This window comes from Rana temporaria, chromosome 5 (genome assembly GCF_905171775.1).
Source record: "Rana temporaria chromosome 5, aRanTem1.1, whole genome shotgun sequence".
NCBI classification, from domain to species: Eukaryota; Metazoa; Chordata; class Amphibia; order Anura; family Ranidae; genus Rana; species Rana temporaria.
In genome coordinates, this window is record NC_053493.1 from 215,002,280 (window position 1) to 215,020,643 (window position 18,364).

The following is an 18,364-nucleotide window of genomic DNA, read 5'->3' on the forward strand; positions in this document are numbered from 1 at the left end:
GAAGATCTCCTCCTAGCGGTCAAAAAGATAGATTGGGGAAAGAGGGGGGCGGTGCATATGTAACATGCTACACATTACACTCTGAATATGGGTGCAACATGTTACAAAAGGTGAACTTCTCCTTTAATTATTGAATCACATTATCTTAAGGTGTGGGAACACAAACACAAATGTGTGCAGCAACCTATATAAAACTATAGGGCGTAAAATAAAGGGTTACATTTGCACATAGAGGTTGCGCAGGAGTCAATAAGGTTATTTATTTTTTTACCACAGGTAATGCAGTATTTAACCCTAGTGATTGTCACTTTAAATATCGCATGTGTTTTTTTTTTTTTGTACAAAACACAAATAATGCACGCAATAATAATTGGTGAATTGACCACCACAGTGTTATGTTTTTATTGACTATTTAACTTTTTTGTGAATGAGTAACCAGTAGCACTAACCCATTTCTTCAGGCTCGTTCACATGTGCGGTCAGGGGGTGGTAAAACCAGGCGGTTTTGATCTGTAGTATTGCTGCTAATGACCACCCACCTGAACATAGACATGCAATCACTCAGGGCTGTAAATGTGCTACAGCCACAATGCTGTGCCCTTCTCCATCGAACATAACCAATGTGCGCCTTTTACAGAATATAGGAAAAAATATAACTTCGCTAAACCAAAAAACAGTGTTCCTCTCAAAGAAGAGAACTGGATGGGGCATATAGCCCAAAATGATATATTGATACCTAAAGTGAATTGAGTGAAAATACACAGTGATACATAAATAAACGTTAATGTGCAGTCATGAGTTGGGCTCCAACACCCTGGAGACCCAATAGGTGAAAACACTTGTATATGAATCAATAACCTCTCCGACCAATGCTGGAGGAGTTGTAGTAGGTAAATTGAATCAATATTAGAAAAAGAAAAAAAGAGAAGAACTCAAAACCAAAGTTTATATTTGCAAAAATATATCCCAAAGGAGTGAAAAATAGTCCATAGAAGTGTCAGATTTGAACACCCGTGCACAATCCAATTGATAATTGTTCGTGGTCCCAGGGAGCCTTATGTGAATCCACCACCTATAAAAAAAATCTGCTTACCAGATTTTAAGGTCCCAATGGACCAAGCCCAGCATATTAATCCAAACAGAGGACCTGTTTTATTGGTAGCTTCCAGACACAGCGGAACTCCACATATACACTCAATGGTACCGATCATAAAAAAAAGAGAATTGCTTCCATAGCGTAAAACCAGGGATGCTTTATTGGTACAAATACAAAAGGTAAAAAACTCACATTTGTGATAATCAAGGGCATTCAGCCATGCAGCGCCGGCCGGACGCTGACTCGTGTAGCGATACGATGAGAGGGGATGACGTCAGCACGCCGCTCGCTCCGCCCGACGCGGTGCCCCGAGACGAATTGACCTATCACGAAACGCATCAGGCGGAGCGAGCGGCGTGCTGACGTCATCCCCTCTCATCGTATCTCTACACGAGCGGTCTATTTGCCTGCCAGCGTCCGGCCGGCGCTGCATGCCCTTGATTATCATCACAAATGTGAGTTTTTTACCTTTTGTATTTGTACCAATAAAGCATCCCTGGTTTTACGCTATGGAAGCAATTCTCTTTTTTCTATGATCGGTACCATTGAGTGCATATGTGGAGTTCTGCTGTATCTGGAAGCTACTAATATACAGGTCCATTGAGTGTATATGTGGAGTTCCGCTGTGTCTGGAAGCTACCAATAAAACAGGTCCTCTGTTTGGATTAATATGCTGGGCTTGGTCCATTGGGACCTTAAAATCTGGTAAGCAGATTTTTTTTTTTTTTTTATCGGTGGTGGATTCACATAAGGCTCCCTGGGACCACGAGCAATTATCAATTGGATTGTGCACGGGTGTTCAAATCTGACACTTCTATGGACTATTTTTCACTCCTTTGGGATATATTTTTGCAAATATAAACTTTGGTTTTGAGTTCTTCTCTTTTTTTCTTTTTCTAATATTGATTCAATTTACCTATTACAACTCCTCCAGCATTGGTCGGAGAGGTTATTGATTCATATACAAGTGTTTTCACCTATTGGGTCTCCAGGGTGTTTGAGCCCAACTCATGACTGCACATTAACGTTTATTTATGTATCACTGTGTATTTTCACTCAATTCACTTTAGGTATCAATATATAATTTTGGGCTATATGCCCCATCCAGTTCTCTTCTTTGAGAGGAACACTGTTTTTTGGTTTAGCGCAGTTATATTTTTTCCTATGTCTTTTTTATGTTTTGTTTAACATAATAATTGCCGCTTATTAATCCAGTTTTATTAATTTCACATAGCGCAGTTGCTTTCCCCGCCTTTTACAGAATACAGTGAATAGTCTTCTTTTTTATCTATTTTTTGCTTGCGATCTAATGGAGAAAAGCAACTCCAATGTGCTTCTGAAACCTCTGGCCTCAGGGGCCTTGAAAAACAGGTTCTGCAAGAGTATTGGGTACAGATGAGGACTGGGGTCACAAACTACATTGCCTGTCCTCCTCCGTCTTCAATTCTTTCCATTCCATTCACTTTCATCACCTCCAGGGACATACCACCAACACTTCTCTACCAAAATATTCCTTCTCCCACAACACTCTCTCCCTTCCCCTACCATATCATTAACTCATCCTTATCACTTCACTTAGAATCCATATCACCGCCCATACCAGCCCTTTCCTTTTTTTAAAGTATTACTCCTGGCAAACAACTTTTGGCCCCCTATGAGCCAGTCGTACTTGGTAAACACACCCACATCATCACACATTCCCCCTGCAGTCTGCACACAACACTGCTGCATTCACTGTTCCATCTGCAGCAGCTTTATCCCACCCCCTCTAGCAAGGTTGCCTATTTTGCCAGTTGGGCATTTTCAAAATTAGTTTCACAAGATTGTAATGCAACAGCAGCTTTGTGCTGGGCTGCATGTCCTCCATGTGATGGGGGAGCATGTGCACTTTTTACAACCATTTTTGAAAGAACATGCATTGGTCCACTAGGCCTACCAGAGCACTACGTACATAGGATCATGTCTGGGGTCCCCCTTGCAACCAGACAATAATCCCAACCACTACTCTCCAGCTGTCCTAATATAGACCTTAGGGCTATGGACCCCAATACAACTGTAATGAGAGGAGACCATCCTTTTCAAGGGGGTTTTGACAAAGTCATGCATCCCATGCACTGGGGATGCGAGTAGTCCCAATAGTCCTACAACTTCCCTCTTCTGCTAGGGAAGCTTTAAAATTTAGAGCCTCAAAGCTTTTACATCCTGGGAGATTGGTCCTTTAGACACTTCCCATCACCCCCTTCAGCTGATACAGTTCATCTGTGATTTTGTGTTTATTTAGAATGCAGCTTCCTATCCTTGCTTGTTTGGGTGTTCAGTGTTTTTGTTAATGCTGAAAGGGTTTTGCAGTCTGTTTGATAAGTGAAATATACTACCTGCTGATTATGCCAGGAACCTAGTAAGGTGATCACTTCTCATGCTTTCTGGACTCTCCTATGCCGGTTTTGCTTTTTGGTCAGTTGTTTTCATTCTTTTCGAAAAGTACAGAGCACTGCACCTTGGTGCAATGTACTTCCTAGCCTACAGTAAAAATTCTGCTACTCTGTAGAATTATTTCCCTATTGCTATGTATGATTAAGGAAGTTAGTCTTTTTGCCTCGCCAGACCATTTACGTAATACAAATATGGTATACTGAATATTTTTGAAAATATATACGCGTGTCGGTGGGATATTTTTGGAGGGTTGCAGGACAACATGCTGAGCTTCAACAGCAGAAATGATACCACAACAATACTAGGAAAAACTAACAGATAAAAAAGGAAAAGGACAATAGCTGGTGGCAAAGACGAATTAAAATTATCATGGAAAAAAAGGAAAATGCCTAAAAACATAAAAACACACTTCAAAAAAACATTTACACAGTAAAAATTGTTGGCGATCACCTGAGCTCTTATGCCACGTACACACGATAGGAAATACCAACAAGAAAACCGTGGATTTTTTTCCCGACGGAATATCGGCTCAAACTTGTGTTGCATACACGTGGTCACACAAAATTATGACAGTCAAGAACGCGGGGACGTACAACACTACGATGAGCCGAGAAAAATTAAGCTCAATGCTTCAGAGCATGCGTTGACTTGATTCAGAGCATGCATTTTTTTTTTTACACGTCGGAACTGCATACAGACTATCGGAATTTATGACAAAAACTTTTCCAGTCGGAAAATTTGAGAACCAGGTTTTCAAATTTTTGCTGCTGGAAATTTTGACAGAAAAAGTGCAATGGGGTCTACACACGGTCGGAATTTTCCGACCGAAAGCTCACATCAAACTTTTCTTTTTTTTAAAGCAGCGGCATGTCAATGGTTAGGCCATACCACTGCTTAATTAATCGCCCCCTTACCCTTTAGATCACCAAAAAAAAGCAGCATAAATATGGATTAGCATAAGTTAATCAAAAATTTACAAAGTTGTTGCATTTATTATGAAATGGAGTATAATCTATGTTTCTTTAAAAACGCAGCTATACAAACAATTACAAAAAGGAGAAAATAATGTGGGCTAAATGCTTGGAATAACTGGATTCAATGAACAAAAGAGTTGGTTACTTTTGTTCTAGTACATTGTGGCCTTGCAGAAGTATTCCAACTTTGAAAGGGCAAAATGAAAAGATAATACATCATATCCACTTGGATATGATTACATTTATTTAGCTAGCAAATTAACAGTATAAAATATAATATTGCAACTCCAGTCCTTCGATCTGGTGGCTGCACTTTTTTTTTTTTTTTTAGACCATCTCTTTTATTTTTAACTGACAATTCTGCCAGCAACACACTAACACGCACTTACTCACTTTTCTGTATCTACAGTGAGGGGAAAAAATAAATGTAATCTCCTGCTGATTTTGTACGTTTACCCACCGACAAAGTAATGATCAGCCTATAAAAAAGAAAACGCATTAAATTTTTTTTTTTTTTAATGATTTGATCCCCAATCAGCAAGGATTTCTGTCTCACAGGTGTCTTCTATACAGGTAATGAGCTGAGACTAGAACTCTCTTAAAGGGAGTGCTTCTAATCTCAGCTTGTTACCTGTGTAAAAGACACCTGTCCACAGAGGCAATCAAATTCCAATCTCTCCACCATGGCCAAAACCAGAGCTGTCTAAGGCCCTTTTCACACTACAAAATAAATCCGTTTTAATAATCCGTTTTAAAATCCGTCAGATAATGTTAAAAAACGGAAGTTATACGTCCTTTATAAAATATCATTAAAGTCTATGGGATTTTTTTATGTTCCGTAAAGATCCGTAATAGTCCGTTATAACATACGGACGTTAGTTATAACGGAATATGTGACGGGTCTTGCACTATTTTTTGTAAATTTTTTGTCCGTTGCAAGTAACGGATATATTAACGTCCGTTATATTTTAACATTGAAGTCTATGGCACATGGACGTTAGTAAATGTCTCCGTAAATGTCCGTTATGTTAACGGACGTTAATTTTACTGAGCATGGATATTCAGGGGAACCCCGCCGTCAATTTAAAACAAAAATGACGTGCGGTTCCCGGTAAATATCCATAACCAGACCCTTCAGGTCTGGTATGGATATTCAGGGGAACCCCGCCGTCAATTTAAAAACAAAAGTGACGTGCGGTTCCCGGTAAATATCCATAACCAGACCCTTCAGGTCTGGTATGGATATTCAGGGGAACCCCGCCGTCAATTTAAAACAAAAATGACGTGCGGTTCCCCCTAAATATCCATAACCAGACCCATTATCCGAGCACGTTGACCTGGCCGGCCGCAGAAAAGAGGGGGGGACAGAGTGCGGCCCCCCCCTCTCTCCTGAACCGCACCAGGCCACATGCCCTCAACATGGGGAGGATGTCCCCATGTTGATGGGGACAAGGGTCTCATCCCCACAACCCTTGCCCGGTGGTTGTGGGGGTATGCGGGCGGGAGGTTTATCAGAATCTGGAAGACCCCTTTAACAAAGGGGACCCCCAGATCCTGACCCCCCCCTGTGTGAAATGGTAATGGGGTACACTGTACCTCTACCATTTCACGAAGGAAGTAAAAAGTATTGTAAAAAAACACACTGACACAAAAGAATAAAGTCCTTTATTAAAAAAAAAAAAAAAAAAAACTCCAGCGCTGAAAAATCCACTCGTTCCCGGCTTCCAGCGTTGTCCTGATCCTGCGACGGGTGCGGGTGATCTCCCGCGATGAGAAGATCCAGCGTCGGGTGATCTCCGCTCCGGCGATGTGAAGATCCATCCATCCGGCGCAGCAGCATCCCGGACCTCCTCTCACCGCTGGGCACAGCCCAGCGAATGAGCGGCTGAAGCAGTGACATTTCTTATATAGAGGAGGCAGAGCCACCCGTCACGTGACCCTGCCCCCTCTGACGTACCTCTGCTACATCACTGGGGAAGACCAAGAAGAGGAAAGGTCTTTCCTCTTCTTGGTCTTCCCCAGTGACGTAGCAGAGGTACGTCAGAGGGGGCAGGGTCACGTGACGGGTGGCTCTGCCTCCTCTATATAAGAAATGTCACTGCTTCAGCCGCTCATTCGCTGGGCTGTGCCCAGCGGTGAGAGGAGGTCCGGGATGCTGCTGCGCCGGATGGATGGCTCTTCACATCGCCGGAGCGGAGATCACCCGACGCTGGATCTTCTCATCGCGGGAGATCACCCGCACCCGTCGCAGGATCAGGACAACGCTGGAAGCCGGGAACGAGTGGATTTTTCAGCGCTGGAGTTTTTTTTTTTTTTTTTTTAATAAAGGACTTTATTCTTTTGTGTCAGTGTGTTTTTTTTACAATACTTTTTACTTCCTTCGTGAAATGGTAGAGGTACAGTGTACCCCATTACCATTTCACACAGGGGGGGGGTCAGGATCTGGGGGTCCCCTTTGTTAAAGGGGTCTTCCAGATTCTGATAAACCTCCCGCCCGCATACCCCCACAACCACCGGGCAAGGGTTGTGGGGATGAGACCCTTGTCCCCATCAACATGGGGACATCCTCCCCATGTTGAGGGCATGTGGCCTGGTGCGGTTCAGGAGAGAGGGGGGGCCGCACTCTGTCCCCCCCTCTTTTCTGCGGCCGGCCAGGTCAACGTGCTCGGATAATGGGTCTGGTTATGGATATTTAGGGGGAACCGCACGTAATTTTTGTTTTAAAATTGACGGCAGGGTTCCCCTGAATATCCATACCAGACCTGAAGGGTCTGGTTATGGATATTTACCGGGAACCGCACGTCATTTTTGTTTTAAATTGACGGCGGGGTTCCCCTGAATATCCATACGACTTCTGGAGCTGGACTTCAAGAAAGGGTGAAATGTTTTTTATTAACGGACGTTAGAAAGGAATGATATAACGGATGTATACGGATATATACGGATAAACATTATCCGTTTTCAATAAAGGAAGAATGGTAAAATATTTATCCGTATGTATCCGTTATTAAATCCGTTAATAAACGTCCGTTAATAGGTGTAAAACGGATATTATAAAACGGACATACAATCCATAGTGTGAAAGAAGCCTAAGAATGTCAGGGACAAGATTGTAGACCTACACAAGGCTGGAATGGGCTACAAGACCATCGCCAAGCAGCTTTGTGAAAGGGGGACAACAGTTGGTGCAATTATTTGCAAATGGAACAATCACAAAATAACTGTCAATCTCCCTCGGTCTGGCGCTCCATGCAAGATCTCACCTCGTTGAGTTTCTATGATCAAGAAAATGGTGGGGAATCAGCCCAGAACTACACAAGAGACTTTGGAAAACTTCACCACAACTTCACCACATCAAAGGGACGATGGACAGGGCCATGTACGGTCAAATCTTGGGTGCGAACCTCCTTCCCTCAGTCAGGGCATTGAAAATGGGTCGTGGATAGGTATTCCAGCATGACAGGGACCCAAAGCACACGGCCAAGGCAACAAAGAAGTGGCTCAAAAAGAAGCACATTAAGGTCCTGGAGTGGCCTAGCCAGTCTCCAGGTCTAAATCCCATAGAAAATATGTGGAGGGAGCTGAAGGTTCGAGTTACCAAATGTCAGCCTTGAAACCTTAATTTTTTTCATCTTTCCATCTATTAAATCTTCTGCCCTTGTTGTTTTAACTTTGGATAATAAAAAGTTTTTTTTTTTTTCTGTCAGTAAATACCTTATACAGCCCACTTCCTATTCCTTGTCTGGTAAAAGGCCTAGGTTTATGACATCGTGCACAGCTTTCTCTCACTCTTATGAGAGTTTGCCAGGAAAAATGGGGGGTGAGTTATAAGAGAGCCAATGCGAGCTGCAGAGCTGGAGGTGGCCTCTGTGTGTCTGTGTAAATCCAGGAAGTGATGGATGCAGCCAGACTTAGTGGAGGGAGATCTCTGCAGCATATTTGGCAAGTACAGAATCACAGTATATATAAAATAATATGCAAAGTGGTTGGAGGGAAGCTTCAGAATGGCTCAGAAAGATGTTTTTATTACAAATTATGTGAGCAGACTGCAGTTCCTCCTTAATGACTGGAGAGGATGTTCAAAGAGGTGTGGGAAAAAACTTGGTGTGTGCAAACCTGGTGGCCAACTACAGGAAACGTCCGACCTCTGTGATTAACAAGGGCTTTGCTACCAAGTCATGTTTGGCGAAGGGGTCAAATACTTATTTCACTCATTAAAATGCAAATCAATTTATAACTTTTTTTTAAATGCATTTTTCTTGATTTTTTTGTTGCTATTCTGTCTCTTAATGTTAAAATAAACCTATTAATAAAATTAGACCGATAATTTTTTTGTCAGTGGGTAAACATACAAAATCAGCAGGGGATCAAACACTTGTTTCCCTCACTGCATAAAGTAAGGAGCGTTGTCACTCTAAAGGCCTGTACACACGATCGGATATTCTGACAACAATTGTGTGATGTCGTATTAGTCTGTCAGACTAAAATCCAAAGTACAACCACGCATGCTCCGAACCATCAGACAACATTAGTAGAAGATGCCCAAAGGGTGGCGGTAAAGAGCTGAAAAACCACGTATTTTTTGAATGTTTGCTGAAAAAGTTCTGCCATCTGTGTGCAGAACAAGCCCATGGCCAACGCCCTTCAGACAAAAATCCACGGATTTGTCTGATGAAAGTCTGATCGTGTGTATGAGGCTTAAGACAGGAAGTAATTTAGGACTACAGAACACTTTGCTTTCTTATTAACATACACAACATTAGAAAATGTTCTGTAGTTTACATGCGTGAATGTGTTATGGTTGAGAACATTGCTTCAGATAAAAATACACATAGGTAGATTCAGAAAGAGTTAGGCCGACTTATCAGTAGATAAGCCGACCTAACTCAGAATCTACGCCGACTTATGTTTAAGTGTATTCTCAAACAGAGATACGCTTAAACATATCTATGATTGCAATATTTGGGATGGCCGCTAGGTGGCGCTGCCATTGCGGTCGGCGTAGAATATGTAAATTAGTTGATACGCCGATTCACGAACGTACGCCTGGCCGACGCAGTACGTTTACGTAAGAGATAGGCCGCGTAAAGTTAGAGCTAGGCCCTAGTGGAAAAACAATGTTAAAGTATGGCCGCCGTTCCCGCCGCGAGATTCAAATGTTTTACGTCGTTTGCATAAGTCGTCCGCGAATCGGGATTTACGTCGTTTACGTCCACGTCGAAATCAATAGGCCTGTGCGGCGTACTTAGCCGCAATGCACACTGGGAAATGTAGGCGCCCGGCGCATGCGCAGTACAAATAAACGTAAAAAACGTGAGGTCAAGCCTCATTAACAAAAAAAAAAAAACACGCCACCCTCCAACACATTTGAATTAGGCCCCTTTACGCCCCGCCGATTTAGGCTACGCCGTCGTAACTTAGCAGGCAAGTACATTGTGAATCATGTACTTGCCTAGTTAACTTACGGCGGCGTAGCCTAAACACGCTAAGCTACGCCGCCGTAACTGTAGGCTCTTGTACCTGAATCTACCTAACAGTGTGCACAGGAACATGTGGGCTCCTTAAGTTTCACGCAGGTTCAACAGATATTGTTTTGCACTTATTAAATCAGAACTAAACACTTCAATAATTTTCAAACTATAACCATTTTCTATAAACATGTTCTAGATTTTCAGTACCGTTTCAGATTAGCTGATCTTAAAGTATATGGGCAAAAATAGAAGTGCTGACCCAGGTGATAGAGCAAGAACTCCTAGGTTAAGGATATTCCATGGTGTCAGGGGAAGGTCTGTTAATCAGTGTAGTTGTACAGGAGGGCAAAGGGTGAACATCAAACGAGAGCGCCAGAGTTGAGAAGCAACCATTCAACCTAAAGGGGCACTCTCCGCACCTGGATGACAGAAGTGCAAGCTACCAAAAGACACGCAAGGATTAGCAACCACCCGACTTGGAAAAATGGGGGTGCACCTTCACGCTAAAATCTTCTCAGAGGGCTTAACCGTTTTCTTGCTTCTGGCCTTGCATGCTGATGAAGAACCAGAGGATCTTGATGCGTCTCCTGCAGGAGTAGTTATTGGAGAAGTGAATGCTTAGCAAAATTCTTTTCGATAATGTCAAGGTCCATAAAAATAAAGACTTCTTTCGAAGACAAAGCAAGTCAGGTGCTCCTCAGACAAGAGGAAAATTGACTTACCTGTACATTCTATATCTTGGAGTACAGTACAAAACACAGGCAAAGTTATAGGCTCGTACCTTCAGCTGATTGGAAAACTTTTAGGACACTCCCACTTAGCACCGTCCTTGTAACTCTACCCCACTTTAGGAGTACTCAATTTTTTTGTAGCAAGCAATGCATAGAAACCAAGGCTTGGAAAGAAGGGTGGACTGTGTCCTGTACTGTACACAAAGATTTAACATTTTTAGTCCAGTCAAGATTGCTCTCATCTTAAAGTACAAGAGACAGGCAAAGTATTCTTAGACACTGGGACATCCCCAAGCAATGAATAAGGGTGGGCCACAACTAGGTAAACTGACTGTGCCAAAAGGCCAAACAACAAGGATCAAACAGACCTAACTTCAGAGATGCTGCAAGAACCTTTGACTGGACATCTATCTGGTAGAACTTTTGAAATAAGAACAGAGGACCAGTTGGCGGCCTTACAAAATGCCCAGGAAATGCCCACTGATCTACTGGAATGGGCACATAAAAGCACAGGAAGAGATTTGTTCCCGAGAGTATGTAAGCTCTAGCCATTAGATCCATCTTGTGATGGTGAACTTGGAAGCAGGGTGTCCCTTGTGAGGTCCTGAGGACAGGGCAAATAGGGAATCCATTTGTCTGATCAAAGATATAAAATTTGAGGCAAACTATAATGGCTCCGACTACATTTAGACAATGAAGAGATTTCCTTTGGATGCTTTGGAGCAGGGCATAAGGATAGTAGGGCCATGTCCTAATTGAGGTGGAAGAATAATACCGCCTTGGGAAGAAAGAATGGACTTGGGTGTAAAACAAACTTTTTTTTGTGACGTATGAGGAGCAGCACTTTACTGGAGAGAGCTGCCAACTTAAAGCACGTCTCACAAACATAACAGCAACCAAAAAGGCTACTTTGAAAGAAAGATGGTCTAAGGGGACACATATGATGGTTCTGTGACGAGATCCTTCCTCGCCCAGGTCCTGCTCTCCCGACACTCCTCTGCTACCAGTGAGTCAGCTTGCAGATTGCAACGTCTGATGGTCCAGTCATCCAAGGTTCCGGGATCCGAATTACAGCTATGTGCCATTCGGACCCATTAAGAACAAACACCAGGCAGGCTGTATGTAAGTTCAAGCAGGACTCTTTATTTCAAGTACACAGCACACTTTTATACAGAATTTTGGAACATCCCACTCCCAACAACCGCTTTCCTATTGGTCAATTGTAAAGTATATCCAGTCTTCACTCAGGTCCCCCTTGACCATGCAAATGAGGACTTGAAATTGTCAACAGGGATTGGTCCAATAGCTTGGATAGAAAGACTTGTGTATTGAGACAGAAGCCCCAGGGGGTAATCAATGTACACAATAACCTGGTTCCAGCTAGACGGCCTGACTCCGACACCCGCTCTTAACCTGCAGAACACAATAAAAGGTATTTCGCAAGCTGGTTCCACTTAGCATTTCAAAAGCCTTGCATTGAATGTCCCTCTCCTGTGTAACATATGTCAAGTAGAAACACTTTAATATCTCAAGGTCCATGACATTACTTCCCCTGGGAACCAGTCCAACAGCCGCAGTGGGACCCAAACGGGTCAACTCGAGGATGTTGGAAAAGTAGTCTTAAAGTTCCAGGACTGTGCTGGGATGACCCATCTGCCTTCCTGTTTTGAGGTCCTGGCCCATAATCGGACGGCAAGAGGCTCACATTCAGTCCTCTCCAAAAGCCCCTGTCCCGGCTAGGTCTGTCACACATCTCCCCCTTTGGCAGGAGACTAACACTGGGAGAGACCCCAATTTCGGTACCCACCCAGTACCCCAGATACCTTGTCCCAAAGAGAGCATTACTCACCCAGCCAATCTCTGCCTCTCTCAGAGAACACGCCTGCCGCTGGGGAGAGGCCTGGACTGGCCCTTCTCCCTGGAGTCCTTTCAGCCGCTGGAGAGAAGACAGGGTGGCTGGGCTCAGTTCATCATGCCATTGGGAATCTGGGCCAACTGGCCACCATTCCTGGGGTATACCAGTGGAGACTGCAGTCCCATCCACTGATGCTAGGTAAAAATCCCCCGGTGCTTGCAAAGCAAAGCCGACATCCTCCTGTCTCAGTGCCGCACCATTTTCTGGGGTTGTGTCTGTGGAGATCGGAGTCCCATCCACTACCACAGGAACCCCCTCTTCTGTTAGTTGAGAGCAGAGGCCCGGGGCACTCTGCTCTGTTGCCAGCTCTTCCGCTGGGTTGCTGTGAGTGGGGACCACAGTCCCATCCACCGATATCCGCTCAAGCTGTAGTTGTGTGCAGCAGCCAGTAGCATCCCACTGCTGCCACCAATGTGACGAGATCCTTCCTCGCCCAGGTCCTGCTCTCCCGACACTCCTCTGCTACCAGTGAGTCAGCTTGCAGATTGCAACGTCTGATGGTCCAGTCATCCAAGGTTCCGGGATCCGAATTACAGCTATGTGCCATTCGGACCCATTAAGAACAAACACCAGGCAGGCTGTATGTAAGTTCAAGCAGGACTCTTTATTTCAAGTACACAGCACACTTTTATACAGAATTTTGGAACATCCCACTCCCAACAACCGCTTTCCTATTGGTCAATTGTAAAGTATATCCAGTCTTCACTCAGGTCCCCCTTGACCATGCAAATGAGGACTTGAAATTGTCAACAGGGATTGGTCCAATAGCTTGGATAGAAAGACTTGTGTATTGAGACAGAAGCCCCAGGGGGTAATCAATGTACACAATAACCTGGTTCCAGCTAGACGGCCTGACTCCGACACCCGCTCTTAACCTGCAGAACACAATAAAAGGTATTTCGCAAGCTGGTTCCACTTAGCATTTCAAAAGCCTTGCATTGAATGTCCCTCTCCTGTGTAACATATGTCAAGTAGAAACACTTTAATATCTCAAGGTCCATGACAGGTTCAAAGGGTGGTTTCTGACAGGCAGAGAGGTTCTGAGAAATCAAAGGGTGCTGCAATGGCGGCTTAATGTAGGATGCACCTTGACGACCTACTCTTTCAGAGCACTTTGGGCCAAGTTCTGATCAGGGCCTGATTGTAGCACAGACGGAATAAGAGGCACAGAGTAATCTCTGGGACTGAAGTACCTGTGTTCACACCAGGCAAATGACTATTTCCAGGTATGATCATAGATCTTCCTGGAATTGGCTTTTCTTGTTGAAGAATGGGAGTTGATGGTGCAGCAGTCAGTGGTGGGGTCAGGGTAGTTAAAGGACAGGACAGGAGAAGATGGTGGTTGTCCTGGAGAAAAGAGCCAACGGTGAAACAATCAGGAAAAAGAATGCATGGGGATCTCTTCTTGTGGTACACAGGACAGTCGTATATGAACTGCACATTCTCTTTTCTGTTTGCTGATACAACAGTCCATACCCATTGTTCATTTGTGTGGCATGACGTTGCAGCTTTCTGTACCATCTACTACACAATAGGTGAGGCTTAATGCCAACAGAACCCTGGTTTATTAACTAAAACAATTAATCTATGGATTTCATAGATCAGCAACAGGTAAGAGTAACTTTGTAAATGAAAGTTATGAAGTGGGAACTTACCTGAATTAAATCGGCATTGTTCAACCATTGGGGAAGCTTAGCAGTTTGACTAAGACACTGAAATAACGTAGCTCTTAAGGCACAGTAGTTATCGCCTCTAACTTGTCTTATAGCACCAAAAGCGTGAGACACTTCTTTATAACCCTGAAAGAGTTAGAAAGATGAACTATTTAGAGGACATCACTTGCACATATGACATATCATTACTTTAACGAATATATCTCGTCTATGTTAAAGTGAATCTGTGCCATTGCCCTTCCTTTCACTCCCTGACCTCCCCGTATAGCAGCAGAGAGAATACCACATAAAAAATAAAGTCACAACTTGAAGATTACTGATTATTCTTTGCTTGTCACTGTTTAACAGCACTGGGTTGCTCAAGTTTCCAATCACCAAGCAACTGCACTGTCACCTTCCTTTGGTACATATAGGAAGCACAGCATACTTGCGCTTTGTCCCGCTTTACAAATATCACCTGTTATGCCGCGTACACACGATCGGTCAAACCGATGAGAACGGTCTGATGGACTGTTTTCATCGGACCAAACCGATCGTGTGTGGGCCCCATCGGTTAATTATCCATAGGTTAAAAAAAGGCGATCTTCTTTTAAATTTAACCGATGGATACCTAACCGATAGAAAAAAAAAACGATCGTTTGTAGGCACGTCCATCGGTTAAAAAGCCACGCATGCTCAGAATCAAGTCTACGCATGCTTGGAAGCATTTAACTTCATTTTTTTCAGCATGTCGTTGTGTTTTACGTCAACACGTTCTGACACAATTGTTTTTTTAACTGATGGTGTGTAGGCACAACTGATCATCAGTCAGCTTCATCGGTTAACCGATGAAAACGGTCCATCAGACCGTTCTCATCGGATGGACCGATCGTGTGTACAGGGCTTCAGGAGAATCCCAAAAGGGATGATCAGCAGGAACTTAATTTTCACACAAGCAGGCCACCAAATGTATTCAGCTAATAGCAGAGGTAGGGCCTAACAGCAGGCAGTTTGTGGTGCAGAGGAAGTAAATGAGGAATGTTTATGGAGATAAAGAAAGGAGGAGGGTTGGAGTCATTCTATAGTTCAGCAGGATCAGGGCTGACAACACCGATTAGGATTTCAGTTTAGCAAAGAACAAAGATAAATGTAGGAGGTACCTGGATCTCTGTCAACCCAAACAGACCATTTTCAGTACTTTTGGTTTTTAAAAGGGGGAAGACATAGGAAGACATATAGGAATGTACTGAAGAGATTTACTTTAATTCAACCTAGTCATACACTTGTATTTATGCTACGTGCTGCAGTTTTCTTAACATAAACGTGAGAACTGAAAAAAACATTCACTATTTAGGGAACCAGTTGGACCGTATACTATCCAATGTTAAAATTTGAGCCTTTAAAAACGTGCCAAAAGCATTAAATATACCAATGACAAAGAGTAAATTTATAACAAGAGATGACATTGCCTTTATTCCAGATACCTTTCATGTAAAAATAGACATGGGTAGCTGCTTTCTTCATGAATCTGAAGATATGAACGGTACAATCTATATTGGGAATACAAGTCACAGGAAGCAAAGATTTTTTATCTGAATGTGAATATATACTGCCACCAAGTGTTAAGTATACACTAGACACTGTTCACAACACTATCAGTATATTTGTTGGAATAGTAACAGCTGCATGGTATCTATGAAAGAAAACCATTACGTAAGAGAAAATTTAAAGAGACCCTGTCACCAGAGCTCATTTTTTTTTGAAGAACAACTAAAAACTCTTGTTTGAACCTGAGGACGCTTCCAAAGTATCACCATTTACAATGTTGTAAGTCACCACATGGATATGTTTTGTTTTACTTTGATGTTTTATTAAGCTTTTGTATGTACATCTGTTTCTCAATAAAAACCTTGCTTGTTTTAATGTAAAAAAATAAAGTAATCATATAGGACATTGAACATAATACATCATGTGTTATATATAAGTTATACATATAAGGGTTGGTCTAAAATTTCATTTTGAAGGCGAGAACCCCATAGGCTGTTTGAAATTAAGCAATTCAGTAATATTTTAAGTCAATGTAAGAAAATAAATGAGTTTCAAGAGAAACTGATGCCATTTAGAAAAACAGGGGAATGGCCCTATAAACACATTCAATACATACAGTAGTGGCAAGATGGTTCTTTCTAAAGATGCAATATATTAGGTACACATTTCTTGTAGTTTGCAATCTTGGGCCTTTATCAATATTTTTACCATACACCCAAACCATCAGAACATTTTAATTTAAACTGAACTGCTGCCAAGTTTAATAACAAACATACCGGTACATCTGTAATAATCCACCCCTTTATTATCAACAAAAAAACATCAATTACATATCTACAGTGCCTTAAAAAAAGTATTCATTCCTCTTGAAATTTTCCACATGTTGTCATATTACAACCAAAAACATAAATGCATTTTATGTGATAGACTAACACAAATTGGCACATTATTGTAAAGTGGAAGGGAATTAATAAATAGTTTTCCAAACTTTTTACAACTAAATATGTTAAAAGTGTGGCATACATTTGTATTCAGCCCACCTGAGTCAATACTTTGTAGAATCACCTTTTGCTGCAATTACAGCTGCAAGTCTTTTTGGGGATGTCCCTACCAACTTTGCACATCTAGAGAGTGACATTTGTGCCCATTCTTCTTTGCAAGATAGCTCAAGTTCTGTCAGATTGGATGGAGAACATCTGTGAACAGCAATTCTCAAGTCTTGCCACAGATTCTCAATTGAATTTAGGTCTTAACTTTGTCTGGGCCATTCTAACACATGAATATGCTTTGATCTAAACCATTCCATGGTAGCTCTGGCTGTATGTTTAGGGTCGTTGTCCTGCTGGAAGGTGACCCACCGCTCCAAAGTCTTTTGCAGACTCCAACAGGTTTTCTTCGAAGATTACCCTGTATTTGGCTCCATCTATCTTCCCCATCAACTCTGACCAGCTTCCCTGTCCCTGCTGAAGAAAAACATTGCCACAACACGATGATGCCACCACCATGTTTCACATTGGGGATGTTTTTTTCAGAGTGATAGGCAGTGTTCGTTTTCTAACAAACACACACACACACACACAGCATTTTGCTTTTAGGCCAAAAAATTAAATTGGTCTCATCTGACAAGAGCACCTTCTTCCACATGTTTGCTGGGTCCCCCACATGGCTTCTCGCAAACTGGACTTCTTATGGCTTTCTTTCAACAATAACTTTCTTCTTGTCATTCTTTCACAAAGTCCAGATCTGTGGAAAGCACGACTAATAGCTGTCCTGTGGACAGATTCTACCACCTGAGCTGTGGATCTCCGCAGTTCTTCCAGAGATACCATGGGCCTCTTGGTCGCTTCTCTGATTAATGTTCTCCTTGCCCGGTCTGTCAGTTTAGGCGGACAACCATGTCTTGGTAGGTTTGCAGTTGTGCAACACTCTTTCCATTTTAAGAAGATGGATTGAACAGTGCACCATGAGATGTTCAAAGTTTGGAATATTTTTTTTTTATAACCCAAGGCCCCTTTCACATGTGGCGGATCAGTAATGATCCGCCCCGTGTACCTCCGCTTGCTCAGCGAGGATCGCTCTGTTGATTCCCGCTGAGCCGGCGGATGACAGGGCGGTCCCCGCACACTGTGCAGGGGCCGCCCTGTCTTTTCTCCGCTCTCCCCTATGGGGGGGGGATCGGATGAACACGGACCGTATGTCCGTGTTCATACGATCCGCTCTGCAGACGGATGGAAAATAGGTTTTTCCTCTGTCACACTTTGGCGGATCAGAGCGGGTCGGATGTCAGCGGGCATGTCACCGCTGACATCCGTGGCTCAATAGAGGAGCACGGAGCGCCCGTTCAGGTCCGCCTAAAAAACTGGCAGGCGGATCTCAACAGGCCGCCAGTGTGAAAGAGCCCTAACCCTGCTTTAAATTTCTTTACCCCTATCCTGTCTGGTGTGTTGCTTGGTTCACCAAGGTTCTCTAACAAACCTCAGAGGGCTTCACAGAACAGCTGTATTTACACACTTCATTATGTGCCACTTTGTGTTGGTCTATCAG

General features: G+C 43.0%; 1 protein-coding gene across 3 annotated transcripts in view; it reads right to left on the reverse strand.

Annotated features, from left to right (window-relative positions):
• The window catches only part of OTULIN (OTU deubiquitinase with linear linkage specificity), a 150,686-nt gene that overhangs the window by 22,812 nt on the left and 109,510 nt on the right, over window positions 1-18,364 (reverse strand). For 2 of the 3 annotated variants that reach the window (XM_040353549.1, XM_040353550.1), the window contains exon 7: window positions 14,276-14,419. The exons of the other annotated variant lie outside the window; for it this stretch is intronic. In XM_040353549.1, coding sequence (XP_040209483.1) covers window positions 14,276-14,419 — 144 coding nt within the window. The remainder of the gene's footprint in view (window positions 1-14,275; window positions 14,420-18,364) is intronic. 3 annotated transcript variants of the gene reach the window in all.